Source organism: Notechis scutatus, chromosome 1, assembly GCF_049901735.1.
Source record: "Notechis scutatus isolate UNSWTSFEM ecotype Mainland chromosome 1, rNotScu1.2, whole genome shotgun sequence".
NCBI classification, from domain to species: Eukaryota; Metazoa; Chordata; class Lepidosauria; order Squamata; family Elapidae; genus Notechis; species Notechis scutatus.
In genome coordinates, this window is record NC_142009.1 from 293,934,562 (window position 1) to 293,955,119 (window position 20,558).

At 34.8% G+C, this 20,558-nt stretch overlaps 1 protein-coding gene and 1 long non-coding RNA gene across 21 annotated transcripts in view; one reads left to right on the forward strand and one right to left on the reverse strand.

Annotated features, from left to right (window-relative positions):
* The window catches only part of NRXN3 (neurexin 3), a 1,270,300-nt gene that overhangs the window by 436,642 nt on the left and 813,100 nt on the right, over positions 1–20,558 (forward strand). For 19 of the 20 annotated variants that reach the window (XM_087952028.1, XM_087952029.1, XM_087952026.1 and 16 more), the window contains one exon: positions 28–54. The exons of the other annotated variant lie outside the window; for it this stretch is intronic. In XM_087952028.1, the coding sequence (XP_087808154.1) occupies positions 28–54 (27 nt within the window). The remainder of the gene's footprint in view (positions 1–27; positions 55–20,558) is intronic. 20 annotated transcript variants of the gene reach the window in all.
* LOC148133440 (uncharacterized) overlaps positions 1–20,558 on the reverse strand; it is a 77,824-nt gene that overhangs the window by 53,182 nt on the left and 4,084 nt on the right. The window lies entirely within an intron of this gene.

The following is a 20,558-nucleotide window of genomic DNA, read 5'->3' on the forward strand; positions in this document are numbered from 1 at the left end:
ATCTTTCATTTATTTTTCCCCATCTAGACTGTATCAGGATAAACTGTAACGCCAGTAAGTTTTCCCTCAAGTTTCATTTTGTTCTATCTATATATGTCTATTTAAAAGAAATTAACATTATTTATTTGATGTTTTATAAACTATTCTTTCTTTTTATTAAAAAATGTATTGGTAACAAGAACTTAGTAGATGTTGAAATAGTGTGCATTTGTATTGTTTGTAAGTGATGTATGTGTCTGAGAGAGATCTCTCTAGGGGCCAATGAATTATTTTATTCCCTGGCTTCACAGACAAGTGTCCAGGGAACAGGAAGAATTGAAAACATATTTCAGTAGCTTTCTGCTATCTTGGGAAATATTCTTAAAGGCAGTCTTGATACTGCATAGAAATCACAGGTACTGTATACTCTTTTCTGCTATATATTTTTTGAAAAGTATATAGTTTAGGTCATAATGGTGACTGCTTCATCTGATACTTTTTCAATATTCACTTTTTAGAAAACATATGCATGTAGAGGAAGAAACAAATCATGTTTTTAGGTGAGCAATGCCATAGTTGAGTCAATCTTTATTGCAGATAGGTGAAGGCTCTTGGAAATGTTTTTGAAGAAAGAAGTTGCATTTGGGACTCAGTGCAACTTTTTTTCTTCAAAAACATTTGAGTTGCATAATTTTTCTTCAAAATCAAGAAAGTTTACTAACAATAAAACTAGTACTTAAAAATTAAAATTACAATACTAATTTATAGTACATTACAATACTAGTAGAACTTAGCAGTTAATATGATTTAAAAAACCCTCATATTTCTTCATGATTCTGGCACCATTTCAGGCAAAAGAATTGCCATAGGAAATAATTACTATTATTCTAGCAATTGTCATAGGAAATAATTGCTACTTCATAGTAATTAATTACTATTACCACAACAGGAAATAATTGCTATTAGGAAAACTTTTTCATGGATTGGGAAACTGCAACAGCAAATAATGTAGTTCTAGCCATGATGTAATCTTTCTATTGTGGCCAGTACATTTGTTTGCCTAAGATGAATCCTCATTTACATGTGTTAGAATTGCCCCAAAGGACATTGCATTAAGTGCCATGTACAAACGGCAGAGCAAAACATAATGAGGAATGTTTAGCCCTATTTTTAAGAAAGCTGCAAAAGCAGTCTTTCTACAGACCTGATATTTTTATATCACTTATAAAAACTAAACAAAGTATAAACTGAATTAATACACATTGTTTCCATAATTTCTTCTATATTACTATACTATGTATTCTTATTCATTGGTGGATGAATTTTAAGGGTAATAGACATCTCCTAGTAGCCCAATTCTAAGGCTAGAGAAAAATAGAGTTAACAAAAGACTTTAGGCTGCAATTCTGTGCTTATTTCTGCACACTTAATTTTACTGGAATGATATGAAAAAAATTCCAATCATTCTAGTTGTGCAAAGTCTGGATAGAAAGTGAAAATAATTCCATTATCTTGTATGTTACACTAAATCAAACTTCTTGAATGATATATATGTTAAGAATTCTATTTGCACAATTGTAAACTGTAATTGCTTTTAACTATTTCATTATTTTTTTGCCACCCAGAGTCACTTGTTTGAGATGGGCAGCTATAGAAATGGAATGTATGAATAAATAAATAAATAAAATTTGTATGACTGCCATTTTTTTAAGGTAGCTAACATGTGTTCTGACAGCACATGTTCAGAGATGACCCAATCAGGTGGAAAGTTAATTTTTTATTTTTTTCTGGCCACCATAAACAGTGATGGGAGCTTGACAGTCCTGTGTTTTTCTCGGCCTCTCTCCCAAAATTGAAATTTTAAAATTTAATTTTAAAAAGAACCTTATTGTAATGCAATTTATCAAATGTTTATGGATCTATGTGTCCCAGCATCCTTTGCATTCCATACGACGATGGTAGTGGAATGTTATGAAAGAACACAGAGATGGAGTCCTTATCAAAAACATCAGTTTTGGAGGGCTGCTCTAAAACTTCAGTTCTGCCATCTTGATTTCAGCAACAAGAAGAGAAGGTTACTATTCCTTTAATTCTGTCCACATGATGCAGCTGTCCTCTGTGTTTGAAACGAAAATTAGTGTTCTTTGTTCCTGCCATAAGCTGGACTATGGTGCTATTTTAATATACCAGCAAACATGCTTGGTAGGTATTCTAGGAATTTCAGACTAATAGTCTGGGAGGGGTCTTGTACACAATAGAAACAAGAAGGTGTAAGTTACATAGATATATATGAAATAGTTTATAACTACGGCAGCGATGGCTTGGATATTGACCTCGGCATTGGTGGGGCACTTCGTATCGGGGTCAACGCAGGCAGCACCATATCTGGGTGTGCAACAAAAGTACTTACTAATGGCAAGCCCCCCCACCATTCCCCCCCATTTCGCATGTTTTAATATAGGCCTTAATTTGGGGGAAGGGGCTTAATTTCATTTCATGCCTATAAAACATGCTGGGACTTCCTATTGGGGGAGGCCATATTGTTGGAGAAACAGGGTAATAGCTTGACCATTTGCCTTTCACCATATAAGATTATGATCAGTGAGTTTATTTTTCCTCAGATTCAAATCTCCATTAAAAGTTTTTAAAATGTAAAAATGATTGCTGTTTTATTTTTATTGATTGATCCAATTTCTTTAATTTGTATGGCCGTCCATCTCACCTAAGTATGAAGCAATGGGGCAAAATAATTTTTCAATCAAATATTTTGATCAAATAACTAACTTCCTAATTTTTTGTTAATAATTATATACTACAGATGCATTCATATTTATTTAAGTGTTCTTCCTATGCAAAGATTCTACGCAGATAGTCCTTGACATACGATCAAAATTGAGCACAAAATTGGCTAAACAAGATAGTTCTTAAGTGAGTTTTGCCCCATTTTATGACCTTTCTTGCCACCCTTTTTAAATGAATCAGTGTGTTTGTTAAGTTAGATATATGGTTGTTAAGTGAAACTGGCTTCCTCACTGACTTTGCTTTCAGAAGGTCACAAAAGGTGATCACATGATCCCAGGACACTGCAACTGTCATAAAGACATGCCAGTTGCCAAGAGGTCACATTTTGATCATGTGACCACAGGGAAGCTGCAATGCTTGTAAGTGTGGAAAAAGGTCATAAGCCACTTTCTGTGTGCTGTTGTAACTTCAGTCACTAAATGAATGATTGTAAGTCAAGGACTACCTGTATTAGCCTTGCATATATATTTTTTCAGCCAGCTTGAAAACTGTCTGTTTAGCCACTTGGATCCACACATATACTTGCTCCATTGTTGAATGTCTTTGATCTCCATTATTCAATATAAATAGATTCACATGAAGGAGGCTAACTTTGAAATATTAATTGTACATTGAAATATACACGAAATATTAATTATACATTGTACAATCAATATTAATTTAAAACAACTTTGACATATGTAGATAAAATGCTAAAATGAATATTTTTAAATCATGAATCACTTTGAGAAAATATTAGAAAAGCCTCAGAGATCATCCGCCATTTTGATCTTTGATAATTTTTTCTACATTAGGAAAAAGGCATACTCAGCTCTATGGCATGTGCCATAAATAAACTTCAGACAAGAGATTTTGGTATCAGATAATGCAGTCACTTTATTAACTGAGATTGTAACGTATGACCTGTGCTATTAAAGAATAGCCAGAATCATCATTTTTAAAAAAGAAAATAATAACAGTCATAATGAAATTTCTGTTACAATGACCATCAAGAGTACTGGCTGTTGCTCCAGGGCATGATAACAGGTAAGATACTAATTTTGATTTCCATTATTCTATTCATATCTTGAAGAAAGTGAGTAATAGGAATGTGCTATTTTATATATTGGTAGTTTATGTTCCCTCAATAATGCCATTCTGGATTTTTCTTTCCCTACATGGCTGGCCTTTCTTCATTTAATTTTTGGTTAGGTAATGTAAACAATGAAATAGTACTGAAACAAGTGTGTTTTACAAATGAAAAAATATTAATCTACAAATATGAATATATTAAAGGTACATCACTTTAAAAAATCATTTTTACTGGTTGTACTGTATACCAGGCAAGCTGAATTGCATAATATAAAATGTCAGCTTTATTCCTTGAAAATGTACGTAATACTGAAATCACTGTGCAATGAATAGCTTTTGAAATGACTGATTAAGCATTAAAGCATTCAATATATGTTTAGATTTGCTAGTGCAGTGGTTGCCAACCAGAGGGCTGGAGACCACTGGTGGTCCATGAGAAAATTTTGGTGGTCCACAGAGAAATGTCACCCCCAAAACACCCCCAAGCAATTAATGTGGAGTGTGAAGGATGTATGTATGTGTTTATTTTCATGGTCATAATGTGCACTGAAGATGGTGTTTGATTTCGTTGTATGAGGTGCAATGACAATAAAGTAAACTAACTAATCTAGGCTGTGCAGGAACACAAGACTGCACCATCCACATGGCCCACGGGAACACAGGCTTGCGTTGCTTGTATTGCGAACAACACGAGGTAGTGAGGGGAGGGGGGAAGGGCAGAGGGGGGAACTTGCCTCACTTGCCCCATGTGCCTGGCCTGGCCACTGGGCTTCTTTCTTCTGCTGCTTTTGGTTGTATGCAAGGAAAGCAGCAAAAGTCTTTCTTTCTCTCCCCCAAACTCCATCAGAAATGAGTCTCTGGGACCATGCAAGGCATCCTGCTCCAAGAGGCTGCGCCGGCTCAACAAGTCTCACAAAGACTCATTTCTATGTGGCTTGATTCCTAAAGGCCAATTTAGAGCAGAAATTGGGTTAAATTACATCTATGCAGATATATACACAAAGACTCGGTATTCAAAGGTTACTGTCTAAATCATTCCTACCAAAATAGCTTTTTCTGGGAAAAAGAAAAGCTTCCAAAATTCAGTTTCACAGAATTTGGTTTCACAGATTTGCATCTGTGGAGACAGATTTTCAATGCAAATGCACTGACGTTTAATAAAAATGGAATGTTGTGCTTTGTTCATCTTATACATTAGACATGGTGTCGGGCTCTACATCTTACCGATGTCCCAGAGCCCGACATTATGGCTTGAAGCTGGGCAGAGCTTGACAGCTGATATGGCATCGCAGCTGCAGCTTTGGAAGCCTCGTGTATTGAAGCCGGCGGTGAGAGGGGGAAGCGGTTTCGGCTTTGACACAATTTTGGCTTTGATGCTGGGGACGTTATGATGCCACACATGGCCCAAGAAAAAAATATTGAGTTGTGTTTTCTTCTGTACTTCTGATCTCTTTACAATTCTTAGCTGTGTTATTGTAGTGGCTTCTTTTTCTTTTTGAGTTTTATTGCACAAGGACTTAATCATGCATAAGGTCAAATCAGTTTTTGTATTTTTAATTATCTTTAGTATTCATATAAGTAAATTACCATTTATTTTCTGTCATGAATATCCACAAGGGAACCATCAGTAAACATGACACAAGATGGAATTTTATCATGATAATTAACTGTTACAACAGGAGACACTTAGAATAAGCATAGATTTGCCTTTAATTGTCTGGTAAGGAAATCTTAGCATGTGATGTCTTTCTGATCGGTGTATTGGGCGCATCTTCTTTTTATGAGAAAAAGCAGCTCTAAAAGATTGCTGTACTCAGGTAAGGTAGATAGAGAATAAACTTCTAGCTATCTTTCCAGATGGATCTTATTAGTATAGTATTTAGGTGCTAAATATGTAATATAATAACATAGCATTCAGGATTGGACAGGAATGTGTGAAGTGTCATCAAACTTTAATCATATTTCAGATAGGTAGATAGGTAAGTAGGTAGGGATTGATAGCTAGATGATAGATATAGATAGATGATAGATGAATGGAATGGAATAGACCTTGTATGTCATCTAGTCTAACCCCCCGCTTAAGCAGGAGACCCTATACCATTTCTGATGGATGGCTGACAGTCTCTTCTGAAGCTTCCAGTGATGAAGCACCCACAACTTTTGAAGGCAAGTTGTTCCATTGGTTGATTGCTCTCACGGTCAGAAATTTTCTCATTTCTAGGTTGAATCTCTTCTTGATTACTTTCTATCCATTATTCCTTGTTGGGCCTTCAGGTGCTTTGGAAAATAGATTGACTCCATCATCTCTATGACAGCCTCTCAAATATTGGAACACTGCTATCATGTGCCTAAAATTTTCTTAGCAAGGCCAGTGCCTCCTTCCTAAGGCTAGAGAGAAGACCTGGCCCAAGGTAACTCAGCAGCGTTCATATCTAACCAGGACTAGAACTTTCCAGCTCTTTTATGCAGATGATTATAACATTCTGGATAGGGTAGCATTAGAAGATATTGAATGGAAAGCCATTGAAGGAGAATACTAATATTTCCCACATATATTTGTGTAGCTTCTATTGACAAGAAAGATACCATGGTCAAGGTTGAGGGAATAGAATAGAATAGAATAACAGAGTTGGAAGGGACTTTGGAGGTCTTCTAGTCCTGCTTAGGCAGGAAACCCTATACCATTCCAGACAATCTCTTCTTAAAAACTTCCAGTGTTGGAGCATTTACAACTTCTGGAGACAAATTGTTCCACTGTTCAATTGTTCTAACTGTCAGGAAATTTCTCCTTAGTTCTAAGTTGCTTCTCTCCTTGATTAGTTTCCACGTATTGCTTCTTGTCCTGCCCTGAGATGCTTTGGAGAATAGCTTGACCCCATCTTCTTTGTGGCAGCCCTGACTTATTGGAACACTGCTATCATATCACCCCTAGTCCTTATTTTCATCAAACTAGACATACCCAATTCCAGCAACTGTTCTTTATATGTTTTAGCCTCCAGTCCCCTAATCATCTTTGTGCTCTTCTTTGCACTCTTTCTAGAGTCTCAACATCTTTTTTACATTGTGGCAACCAAAACTGGATGCAGTATTCCAAGTGTGGCCTTACTAAGCCTTATAAAGCGGTATTAACATTTCACGTGATCTTGATTCTATCCCTCTATTAATGCAGCCTAGAACTGTGTTGGCTTTTTTGACAACTGCAGCACACTGCTGGCTCATATTTAAATGATTGTCCATTAGGACTCAAGATCCCACTCACAGTTACTACTATTGAGGGAGATACCATATATACTGTACCTGTGCATTTTGTTTTACTTGCCTAAATGCGGAACCTTATTTTTTTCACTACTGAATTTCATTTTGTTAGATAGCACCCAATGTTCAGTGCTTCTGGAGTGTTGGCTATTCCTGCTAGCTTGGTGTTATCTGCAAATTTGATGAGTTCCCCATCTATCCCCTTGTCCAAATCATTGATGAAGATGTTGAAGACCTAAAACAGAGCCTTGGGGTACTCCACTGAATACTTTCCTCCATGTAGATGCAGTTCCATTGAGGACTACATGTTGAGTGTGGTTGGTCAGTCAGTTACAAATCCATCTGGTCAGTTACAAATCCATTTTATTTTATCAAATAATAGGTTATGGTCTACTTCATCAAAATGCCTTAATGAAGTCCAAGGAAATTATATTGACACATTCCTCTGGTGCACTAATCTTGTGAATGAGAGGAACAGAAGGAATGGTTTTGTTCCATTTAGAAAAACCATTTATTTATTTATTTATTTGATTTATATTGCCACCTATTCCCCCATGGTGACTCAAGGTGGCTGACACAATGTAAAATCATATTTAAAACAAAAAATAAAAACAAAAACAATAAGAACTAACAAAAAGAATCAAATAAATTAGTAAAGTACAATAGAATAAAATTTGGGAAAACAAAAACAAAACAAAAAACAACTCCCATCCCCTCCACATATAGCTATGTTTACAAACATCAGGTGAGATAAATACCATTAACATGTCATTTTCTATATTTTCTATGAAAAATCAACATGCTGGCACTGCAAGAAAGAAATAATGGAGCTAATTTTTCCCCAATGGGTTTGTTTAATTTCTGGCTTCTGGTCATCAGAGTCAATTATTCCATGTGTACCAGTTTTGTTTTGCTTTCAATTAAATTTATTGTCAACTGCTACATGCTTTACCAAAAATTGAGCAACAATCATTTCATTAATAAAGAGAAATGTCTTTAAAGTAAACACAATTCTCATATCCCCTTCAATTTAAAATAATTAAATTAAATTTTAAACAAGAAGTAGAGAGAAATAAGTACACTATAACATGATTGTATAATTAAAAATTGATGATCTCTTTTTTTGATAGATATAAAACAGTGGGAAACTCTTTAAGAAAAGCTACATTTCCCCCTGAGAGCGAAAAGCCAGCATCAGGGGCATACATGAGGGATGGGTGGCATGTTGCTTTTAAAAAGGTCCAGATGACGCTGTAACTATACAAAATACAAAGGTTTTTTTTTTCATGTGACCCACAGAAATGGATCTTTATTTTTTACTTTAGCTGGAAAGCTTTCCAAAATACTGATATGCCCTCAGAGAAAGATCAACCTTTTCAGTTACTGCATGCATGAATCAAAGGAAGGAAAGTGACACAAACTTTTTTTCCAACATAGTTTTCCCCCTGATTTTAATATTATATTGGTGTTCAAAGGTTGACAAGACGATTCATCTGCTGTTAAATATATATTACACTGAACTAAAGCAGTCTTGCATTGAATGAACAAGTTCTTTCAATCGTTATTTAAAGAGACAGGTGTTCCTAAAATTTCAGGAAAAATAATTGCTTCCTTCCAGATGTCTCTTTTTGAAAAAATGCATTTTATACAGTAGAATTTCACTAAGAGGTGTCAATTGATTATTTTGGAAAGTTCACTGGCAATCATTTTTATTCACTGCTTTACTATATAAGGTAAATATTATGCTGTACTATTTTTTTAAAAATTAACATCTGGTTATGTGGTCAGGAATAAATTCAACTGTAAAACAAAATCAATGCAGGAAACACTGTTTATGATACATTTATGCTTACCCATAAGAATCTTATATAAGAAAATAGAATATATATATATACATAGCTCAAAAAAATGAAGGGAACACAAAAATAAGACATCCTAGATCTGAAAGAATGAAATATTCTTATTAAATACTGTGTTCATTACATAGTTGAATGTGCTGACAACAAAACCACACAAAAATTATCAATGGAAATCAAATTTAGCAACCCATGGAGGTCTGGATTTGGAGTTACACTCAAAATTAAAGTGGAAAAAAACACTACAGGCTGATCCAACTTTGATGTAATGTCCTTAAAACTAGTCAAAATGAGGCTCAGTAGTGTGTGTGGCCTCCACGTGCCTGTATGACCTCCCTACAATGCCTGGGCATGCACCTGATGAAGTGGCAGATGAGGGATCTCCTCCCACACCTGGACTAAAGCATCCCCCAACTCCTGGACAGTCTGTGGTACAACTTGGCATTGGTGGATGGAGCGAGACATGATGTCCCAGATGTGCTCAATTGGAGGTAGCGGTCCTGATACAGATTGAACATAGTGTGGCCTGTAAATATTATTATCCCACTCACTACAGAAATTTATAATTCTTTTATTGTCTTCCTGATATTTTAAATAATTCACCTTCTTAAGCACATACATAAAATTGTGCTGAAATGGACCAATACCTCACTGGTCACTATGAAAAGAATTAAGTGTTTGTGCCTATTTTGAGTCATAAATCACCCATACTTTATCCATGTCCCTAAACAAAGAATAGATACTTTGTAATTGAGATTACACTTATGCTTTAACTCTATTGAATGAGCATAGCATGCAACATACTTTATTTTACTTTACAATTGAAGGTATGAACAAAGAGACTGCAAAGCGTAAGCTTTTTTATCTGCCTTTTATTTTAGTATGATACAAAACTATATATTAGGATGAACAGCGCTAGAGATTTTTCATGAATAGCCAATTTTAGCCAATAATTGTAGACCAAGGTCTTGCATACCTTGGAGGCTAGCTCACTTTCTAAGCACAAAGAAGAACACACACACAAGGCACAGAGGAATGCAGAACAAGCTTCTGAGGAATTGTGACTATACCTGCATTAGAGATCTCAGTTCTGTTAAATAGACCAGAGACTGATCATCACAAGGGACTGGAATTTGCTTGATCTCTTGTTTTTTTACTTTTTTGAGAAGGGGCTGAAAGCTTGTAAAAATTAATTTAAATTAAATCAGCGTCCATATTTTGGTTGTTTGCTGTTGAAATATATCATTGCAATCTTGTGTGCAGTTTCTGAAGATGTCACTGCTCCCTCCCTAACATGATATACTTATGATGATTATCTGACTGTCTGTCTATCTCTATCTCTCTATCTCTCTATCTCTCCATCCATCATGTCTGTCCAACTCTCTCTCTCTCTCTCTCTCTCTCTCTCTCTCTCTCTCTCTCTCTCTCTCTCTCTCTCTCTCTCTCTCTCTCTCTCATCTCCATCATCACATTTTTGAATTGTCCATCTTCCTCAGAGGAACTCTTAGGTTGCCTGTTCTTAATCCAAACCATGACCCCCCCCCCCCAAGCCTATTTTCCTTTGACCAAGGTGTAAGGAAAAAACTTACTCAAACTTCAGCTAAGAATGAAGTTTATTCTGTCCAAGCGTGTATTTCCTTTCCCCACTAAAAGCAAATTCTTTCATGTAATTAAAGGAGTAATGGTAAAAATGTAAGTAAAATTTATTTCTCTACCTGGCAGTAATTATGCCTGCCTGTTCTTTTCTTTAACTTCAGAACCAGGTTTGCTTTGCTCAAAATGTTTAGCTGCAGCACAGAAGAATTCAGTGCTATATTTCTAATTTATACTTCATTTGCTTGACGCTGTAAATGAACTATTGGAAGGTTATAATTTAAATATTCATTGTCACTGAATAAACGGACAGATTCTTGCTAAGAATAGCTATTTTCTCAGATTGTTTAAAAGATAGAAAATAACAGTAATTGAGTGTTCTTCCACTTTTGTGATTTTAGTTCAGTACTGAAACTGGTGAATCTGCTGATCTACTCTCTTAATTGAATGGAGCATTTAGGTTTTGTACCAGGGTAGGGATTTTCTTAGAATGTATTGTCTTGCTGGCATAGCTAATTTTTGCCATTCCTTTAAATCTTCCTTTTTATTTAGTTTTTTTAAAAATCTTCAGTAAAAAGCTCGTTTATAGTCTGTATTGTGCATTTATATAAATACACATATGGCATTTGAATACTCATATGAATACTCATATGGCATTTATTATTTCATCTGCCTAAATTTGCAGCACTTCATCGAGCAAATTTTAAAGAGATGTCAGTATCATGTGTTTAGATCAAATTTCTGTTTCTTACCATCAGTACTGTAGGCTACAGTACTTCTGCTGACTGCCAGCTGCCTGCAATTTGGCAGTTCAAATCTCACCAGGCTCAAGGTTGACTCAACCTTCCATTCTTCTGAGGTTGGTAAAATGGGGACCCAGATTGTTGGGGGCAATAGGCTGACTCTGTAAAACCACTTACAGAAGGCACTGAAGCAGTATATAAGTCTAACTGCTATTGCTATCTTTGGGACCAATATACTAAATGAGTTTTTCTTTAAGTTGTATAGACTTCAACTCCCAGAATTCCCCCAAAAGCCATGGGAATTGAAGTCATACATCTAAAGTGGCCAAGTTTGAGAAACACTGTTCTAAATGGAAACAATATTGCAAAAACAGTTTCCTTCTGCCATTTGAACAATGACAAAGATTAAAACTTGTAAAATGATCACACCCACCCACCCAAATAGACATTCCCAAATAAGAAAAGAACAAAAGTAAAGACACAAATTATTGTTGTTGTTGTTGTTGTTGTACACAAAAATGACAGTATACACAGCAGACGAGATAACCATGCTGGGTTTCCTATCACAAATCACTAGTCGAACACTTCCCAAGTGTTTAGGACTGCGTGATGTATCGGCGGATTATGCGAACAGATCCCAGTAAGGTGGCCTTCTGCAGCTGACCAATGGTGATCTTGTCAGCACCAATTGTTTTTAAGTGCTTGCCTAGGTCTTTAGGCACAGCACCCAGTGTGCCGAGTACCACTGGACCACCTGCACTGGTTTATGCCAGAGTCTCTGCAGTTTGATTCTCAAGTCCTGATATTATTATTATTATTATTATTATTATTATTATTATTATTATTATTATTATTATTATTTATTTATTTATTACAATAACATTATAAAAGGTATAGTAGATACTCTGAGGGTTGAAATGGGATCATATTTTTGTCAGAAAGATAGAGCAGCCTTATTTAAAATAAAAGCAATGCAAAAAATGTTAACTTTGAATCATGCTCATTTTGAAAATGTACTGTGAACCATTTTTTATTATCACTCATTCTTATTTTTAACAGTGGAAACAGGGAAAAAAATGATACATTTTTACCACCTTTCATGAAACCATTCAAAGACATTGAAATAATTCTATACGTATGCTGGAAAATCCAACTCCAAACACAAAATGTTGCTAATTTTACCATTTATTATTTTAGGTTAATGTTTCTATTTCTTTCCAAACCTAGGCAAAATAAATTCTCTTCTTGATGTATTTGTTCTTACATATGAGAGGGAGGGCTGGAGTTAAGTTGTGAATTTTTTCATCAGTGTCACATGTTGGCCAAGTGTCATATCCCACCACGTTTCTGGTATATGACCATTCTAGAATTGGTGACTTCAGAAGAGAATTCTACTATTGACCCAGGTATGTGGACTGATGGCAGTGAAGGTAAGATCATATCTCATCAACAAAAGGAACCAAGAATTGGGATTCAGGTGTAGATCAAACGAAATGAAATAAAATTATTTTATTACATCCATAAGGTATATATCACTGATAACAAAACAGGACAGCAATTTTGCCAACAGAGCTGCTTAGCTGGAGCTAAACATTATTGAAGCAAAACATGTCTTGTGCTTTATACTGGATAGCTCCTCTGCTAACCTGAATGGTTTATTTTTGATCTTAGAATACTTTGGTAAAGTGGATTTGCTCACATGGATTGTAGCAAAAGGATTTCCAGATGAAGGTGAAGGACTTAATCTGGTTTTTAATCTTCTTCAATCCATGGATTTATGGATTAGGACTGTGCTCTTAACTAAATATATTCTTAACCTACTTCTTTGCTTATATCTGATCTCCTATAATTTGATATCATGAAAACCATGGCATTTATCAGACAGCAGAAAAAAATCAGTTAGCTTTATGAAACCGAATAAAATACAAAGAATAGAATTAAGTGATTACCTTCTTCCTACTTCATCAGTGATGTGTGCCATCTCTTCCTAGTATCAGTAATTCAAATAAATTCCATAAAGAACTGAAAGTCAAAATTATCACCTCAGTTAATTCAAAAGTAGATATGATAATGGCAGAATACTTAAGTATATAATGCAATTTATTTGGCTATATAGTGTGTCAAATAGAATATTTAAGACATATTAAATCTAAATACACAGAGTCTTAATTTTAAGAGGACAGCGGAGTCAGCTTTATTGAGCAATTAAAGATGACATTGCAGTAATTAGAGAATAGAAATGAAGTATACATAGATATAGCATCATAGAAGTACTTTCATTTTCCCAAGTTATACAGCACTGAAAAAAATTGCAAGGATATTGTTTTAACAAACTTTCCAAATAAGTTACTAGGTAAAAAAGAGCTGTGATCAATTTTCTTCTTTCACTGTGACAAATAGATTTTAGTAACCATTGGACAATATCCATATATGATCACAAATAAGAAAACAACATGTAAAAGGGCTAATATATGTGTCCCAGCATAATATTGCAGGATCCAGTCTGGGTCAGTCACTGGGACCAGAGGCTTTGTTTTCTGAGCTTCCGGACTCGTACTGGAGCCCATCTTCAGGGAACTTCTCTCTAGCCTGAACATTCCTGTAGATGGGCTCAAGCACGAGTCCAAAAGCTCAGAAGACAAAACTTCTGGCCCTGGTGACCAACTCAGATTGGATCCTGCAACATTTAAAAATTTAAAATTTAGATATAGAGTCTCAATAATTTGTCAACTGTCAATCATTGGGAAAAGATATTGCTGAAGAGATTTGAAGAATGGAATTACCGCCTCTCCTTTTGAATGGCCCATGATTCTCTTCCACTAACTCCATCAACCGACTCTTATTTTTGGTTTCAATGACTATATTTCTATATGTTTCTAAGGGCATATTGGTTCTGAATATATATATATCTCATGTACTTTTTTCTATTTTTACATTGCTCCATTGCCTTGACATGTTGATCAGATGACACTCATTTATGAAGAAGCTCTAAATTGAAAGAGGCACTAATTGTATTCTCTTCTGCTTGCTATGCTCTCTTCAAAGCATACTTTGATAATTGCTCACCCACTCACTGCTTTTTTTAAAGCTATGAGTTGCATCTAAACAGAATTATTTCCTTTCTGTAGAAAGTAATTAGCACCTCGAGAGAGTATCCCCTGTTCTTTGTACATCTTGCTTAGAATCTACATGTTTACTCAAAAGTAAATTATACTGGATACAGTGAATTTCCATATTACATTTCCATATGACTATAGCATCTCTTAAGACAGCAGTCCCCAACTTTTGTGGCTTGGTGGTCCAGTGGTGGGGGGGGGGAGAGGAACGAGGTCATGTGAGTGGCAGGCCAGTGGGCCAGCATGCATGCACTATTCAGGGGCAGTGCTAGTATGTACACGCATGTGAGCAAGTTTAGCTGCGTGCACATGTGCATGCGCACCAGCCTGCCACTCACACAAATCAAGTTGCAAGCATGCATGCCATCCCACAGCTCACAGGGCCCAGTTCGGAATAGGCTATGGCCCAGTAGTGGGCTGCGGCCCAGGGGTTGAGACCTCTGATTTAAGACACCCACAATCAATATATTAACTGTTTTCATCATGAAATGCAATTTTCACTGTATTGTGATTCTTTTCAAGTTTTTGAAGACCAATTACTCTTAAAAAGGTGGTAGTAACACTTTATGAGTGCCTACCTTATATTTGGCAGTGTTCCCCATTAACAGCCACAATGGGATGATAAATTAGGATCGGATCTTTTAATCTTATGTATTATTACAGTATTTCCATTAGTTAACCATACAATCAAATTAGCAGACATGTGAGATGGGCAGAAAGCGTTTAACATCCTTGAATCACAAATGAGTGAAGAGCTATTAATTACTTCTTTGCTGTTTATCATAGTCATTATAGACCACCCTAACCACTTCCCTGGTAAAACCATCTGTTATCAGACTTCTGAAATCACACTTTCTACTTACATACATACACAAACATTATGAGTTAAGAAAACATAAAAATGATCAGATGACTTAATACAGTGTAGTCATTTTTCATATAAAGAAAGATCCGTCATTGTCATAGGTCCTGAAGTACCTGATGTTATCTAAGGAACAGGTAAGAAGTTGAACCTTATTTCAGCAATGTTAAGGACCTAACACTTCCAAACACACCTGAAACTTTACCGCGTTTTAGGGCCCTACAGTAGATTACGTGTTTTAGGGGCCTATAGTAGATAATATGATTGTATTCAAAGAAAGAATACAACCATGATGGTAACTCCCAAACATGCTATATGTGATAACTATCTTTATCTTTCTTATAATCCTTCCTCATTTAACAGTCTAATCTTAAGATAATTTTCATCAGTAGTTTCAAGATGTATAAAAGGAGCTGCCCTTCCAATAAAAAACAATAGTAATAATAGCAACTAGTAATAATTACAACAATCAATAAATTGTAAATAAACAGAAGAGAAATCCAAATCAAATCAATATTTGGTGTGATCACTTTCTGCCTTCAAAACAGCATAACTTCTTCTAGGTATATTTGCACACAGTTTTTGAAGGAACTTGGCAAGATTTCTTCAAGGTTTCTCCAAATATCTTAGAGTACTAACCACAGCTCTTCTGTGGATGTAAGCATAGGGAATCCAGGTTGTCCTAAAGAAGCTAGATATTCCAAAAATTGAAGTTCAGGACATCTGGAAGTCATCAGATTGGAAAAATTATCAACTGACGCTTGGCTTCTTTACTCATGAATGAAAGAATCAAAGTCCAACAGTGTCAATGCAACGTGGATTCAATATGGGTTGAATTGTTTCAATACAAGCACTTGCATATATTCCTGAAGAAATAAGTGACTTCATGAAAAGTTATATTATGCCCTTCACAATTTATTTTTTACAAGGTGTACTGTAGTAATATAGAAATGAAAAAAAAGACTATTTTGTTCTCATTATAGTGCAAACAGAAGATTGAAATGTATGAAATCTGAACTCAAAGGGACTTTGTTGTGCTGTGTTAATTGAGAGTTGGAGAAAAGAATGTATGAAAAATAACAAGCATTACCTAAGTCTCAACTGGGAGTATAGCTTATCATAGAACAGCAAACAAGAGAAGCTATTTAGAAATAAGCTATATTTGTCCAGAAAATGGGAGAAAATAACAAATGATTAAAAAATGGAACCCCCTCCCAAGTATAAACAATTATATTTGCTATATTTGCTAGTTTTTATAAGCTTAATGTAAAATGTTGTTTTAAAACATCAGTTTCAATATTTACTTACTCAGATGACTCATGGATCTATCATTTAGGAAAATGATTAGCTACTTATAAAAAAAGCAGTTTAGCAAGAATGGGGGAAAACGTCTATTCTTAGGAGCAGATAAATAGTGGAATAGTTATATGGAAATCCCTTTTCCTGGTTAAATAATTCCTTTTTAATCCCAGAGTTATATTTTGATTCATCAGGAAGGCCAAAAGTAAATTCAGTGCTATTTTGCATTTGTTTTTCAAAACAAGGTCAGAATGGGTGGAGGAAATAATAGTTGTGCTTTCATTAGTCACGTCTCTGACTTTTCTCTTTCTTTGTCTATGTCTCCTTCTTTCTCTCCTTCCCTCTCTCTCCTGTTTCTCTGCTTCGCACATACACACATACAGTATATGTGATTACAAATATCACATGAAAAATGCCAGCCTTTAAATTCCAGTAAAGAAAAAGAAGGAGTAGAGAGAGAAATCCATGAAATGATGGTGGATGACTGTGAAAAGACGCGACAGATTTACTTCTGTTAGCCTTAAAAATTTTTAAAGGCCTATCTGAATATTCAAGATCTCTATTTGCCATACCATTTGGGGTTCATTCGGGGTTCAATATAGCTTAATTGCCAAATGGTAAAGAAAGGAGGGAATGTCTATCTTCCTAGTCCACCAATTGATGATTTTGGATTCAGAGAAATCAAATCTGTAGTTTTTACCCTACTATAGCAAGGATATTTAATGTTATTATGTCACTGATCCATGCTATCATCTACTATAATTATTTAATTGAGGAGAAAGGAGATATACCAAAGTTACTACTATGGTATTCTGTTCTGACCTGCAGTCTCTTAATTTTCCAGCAAAGAGGTTTCAGCTGCCATTCTCATCCCTGTTCTGGCTTATATTTGGCCTATATTCTGAAGTTACTGGATTGAAACTGTAAAGTTTGAGGTTTTTTTCTCCTTATATTCTTCACTTAAAAGACAGGTAATATTACCAAAATGGTTCATTGTAATTTAAAATGTAAAACATTTATATAGCTTATATAGCTATTAATGATTTAAACAAAAATTCTAGTAACCAATACCATCATTTATAGTTTAGCTTTTAGGACACAATCTTAATGGAAGACTTCAAAGAGCATTTTGCATACCAATGAAGATTCAAAAAATATATATATATTTTTAAACAAATTTTATTAATTTTTAAAGACATACAAAACATAAAACATAAGAACATAAAACCTCTTTTCTGCAAATTATTTGTAAATTTTAACAAAACAAATAAAACATTTTATACACCCTTGACACATCTCCTTATGAACACATACATATCCTTTCAAGTTTCTCATTATTTCTCCCTTTACTTTTATTCAATTATATTTCTTTTCTATATTTATCTATTTTATATGTTTTTATTCACTATACTTATATTTTCCTCTGACTTGCTTTATTCTCTTCTATCTTTTATTCTCAATTATCCTCTTCTAACATTCCTCCGAGGTTTTATTAGCTCAATCAAACATAAACACACAAAAACACAAACCATAGAAACATAAAAAACATCTTTTCTGAAAGTTGCTTAGTCCCGGGTTACAACTCTTTGTACAGACAAAAATTCAAATTCATATTCATTTTATATACCATTCCATATCTTGTTACCATTTTCAATTTTCTGTATAGCTTCTCATCTCTTTTAAATTTTCTTAATTTTATTTTATTTATCTCATCTCAATTCAAATCATAATATTTATTCTTTGTCTGTTCTGTTTCCAGCTATCCATTTATCTTTCTTCTTTAAACAAAACTTCTCCTGTACACTAATTGGAGTATGATGCCTTTATCTCTTTCCCCTACATTTATAATACTTAATATAAAATACATAGCTTACATTGGGATTCTGTTTGGTACATTCTAAAATTATACAATATTTTTTATTATCAATGCCAATATTCATTAATATTAATATTTATTTATATCTTAAACACTTAACACATTGCTTTTCAGTTAAATATCATACTTTTTATGGGAACACTTCTATTTTCCATAGTTATTTCCCCCCCACATCACATATTTTAAATCATTATTTCATTAAAATGTTCCCCCTTCTCCTACTTCAAATCTCTCATTTATTTCATTGCCTTCTTTTTCTTCACAAAAAATTTCACTGGAATAACACAATCTAATCATTAATATTAATATTCATTTATATCTTAAACACTTTACACATTTCAATTAAATATCATGCCTTTATGGGAACACTTATGCTTTCCATAGTTATTTCTCCCCCACATCACATATTTTAAATCATTGTTTCGTTAAAATGTTCCCCCTTCTCCTACTCCAATTCTCCCCTTTATTTCATTGCTTTCTTTTTCTTGACAAAAGTTTCACTAAATTACACTAAATATTTTATCACATTTTAAATTACATATTGTTTCCAATTTTCTAAGATTATTTCTAAGTACAAATATAAAAATACAATCTTATGTACCTTTCCAGAATCCCTTTTTCAATAAAGTTTACCCATTATCTCTAAAAGACTTTTGTTTCTTTGCATCTTGCTCCCCACCATTGAGGCTTCTCATCCCTTCCTTTCTCCCTTGCTTATTCTTCTCCTTGCCCTCTTTACCCCCTTGTCTCTCCACCTCTCTTTTGTTCTTCTGCTTTCCTCCTTTCTGTTGTTTTTTAACATAATATCCACTTTTCACCTTATTCTTCTCTTTTTTGGTTGTTTTTCCAAGTTTTAAAGTCCCCTTTTCCTTTTCCTCTTTCTCCTTTCCTTCCCCAACTAAAGTCACTTGTTCATCAAAAATGGCTTCTTCTTTATCCCAGTCATCCTGTTGCGCAGTCAGCTTTTCATAAGTACAAACCGCCATTTCTAAAAATTGAAAAAGAGTGCCAAGAGAATCCTTCCCTTCTTGTTCTTCTTTTTTATATTTTTGATATTCAAATTTCAATTCATCCACAAGTGATGCCATTATAGAGAGAAAAAGTTTTTCCGAACAACCACCCAAGTGCTTTTAATCAAGGATAGTTCTCAGAAATTCCAAGATCACCAAGCAATCCAAATGAGCTGTTTCTTTTAAGTACTTTCTCCTTTCTTCACTTTCTCTTTCTGGGGTTAGTGTTTAGTCACAAAGTTCCGTTTAAAATATATCTTTTGGAAGTCTTATTAATGTTTAATAACTCTTTAAAATTCTAGGCAATCTTCTCCTTATTTTCAAATTCTGCTCCAATTTTTTTTCCCTCTCCCTTCCCACTCACAGCAAAAAAGTTTTTTTGTTTTTTTTTTAAATGTTCAGAAATCCTTATCCCTTCAGCATTTAATTACCTCCAATGCAGGTTTTCCGATTTCTCTTATGGTTCCATCCGCTGTCACGTTAGGAAGGAGAGTGGAAAAAAAAAACAAAAAACCTTTCCCTTTTAAAATTCCATTCGCCGCTTGTAACTCTCTCTGGAAACAATTTATCTTTGGCAACTTTCAAGTTCCAGGGTACTTTCTCTTACTTTATCCCGGTCAGCAAAAACCACTTTCACTTCTTCACGACTCTTCCGACTTTCTTTCTCCTGCACAATCTTGTCCAGCTGCAGGCTTCTTTGTGGCGGCCATTACTGACCGCCGCTCCTCCGCCTTGGGAAAAGGGGGTTTTGCCGGCTGGGGAGGGGGTCTGCGACACCCTCAAACCCCTGTCCAGATCCCCCCTATCTTCAGCTGCCTCTATAGGGAAGCTATATCCCCCAAATCCAAAAGGATCGGGGGCACCTCGGCAGCGAACACAGCAGGGATCACGCGGTATTGCGAATCCCTGCCGCTGCCGAAGCCTTGCAAACCGGAAGTCAAGATTCAAAATATTTTTGTACATGTATGTATTTAATGTTCAAAAATCCATTTAATAATTTTACTAATTACATTTCTTATATTTAAAATGAGGAACAAAATGTGCTCTTACTATTTTTTAAATAAAAATGTGATGGAGGGGAGTTAAAATGCATGAA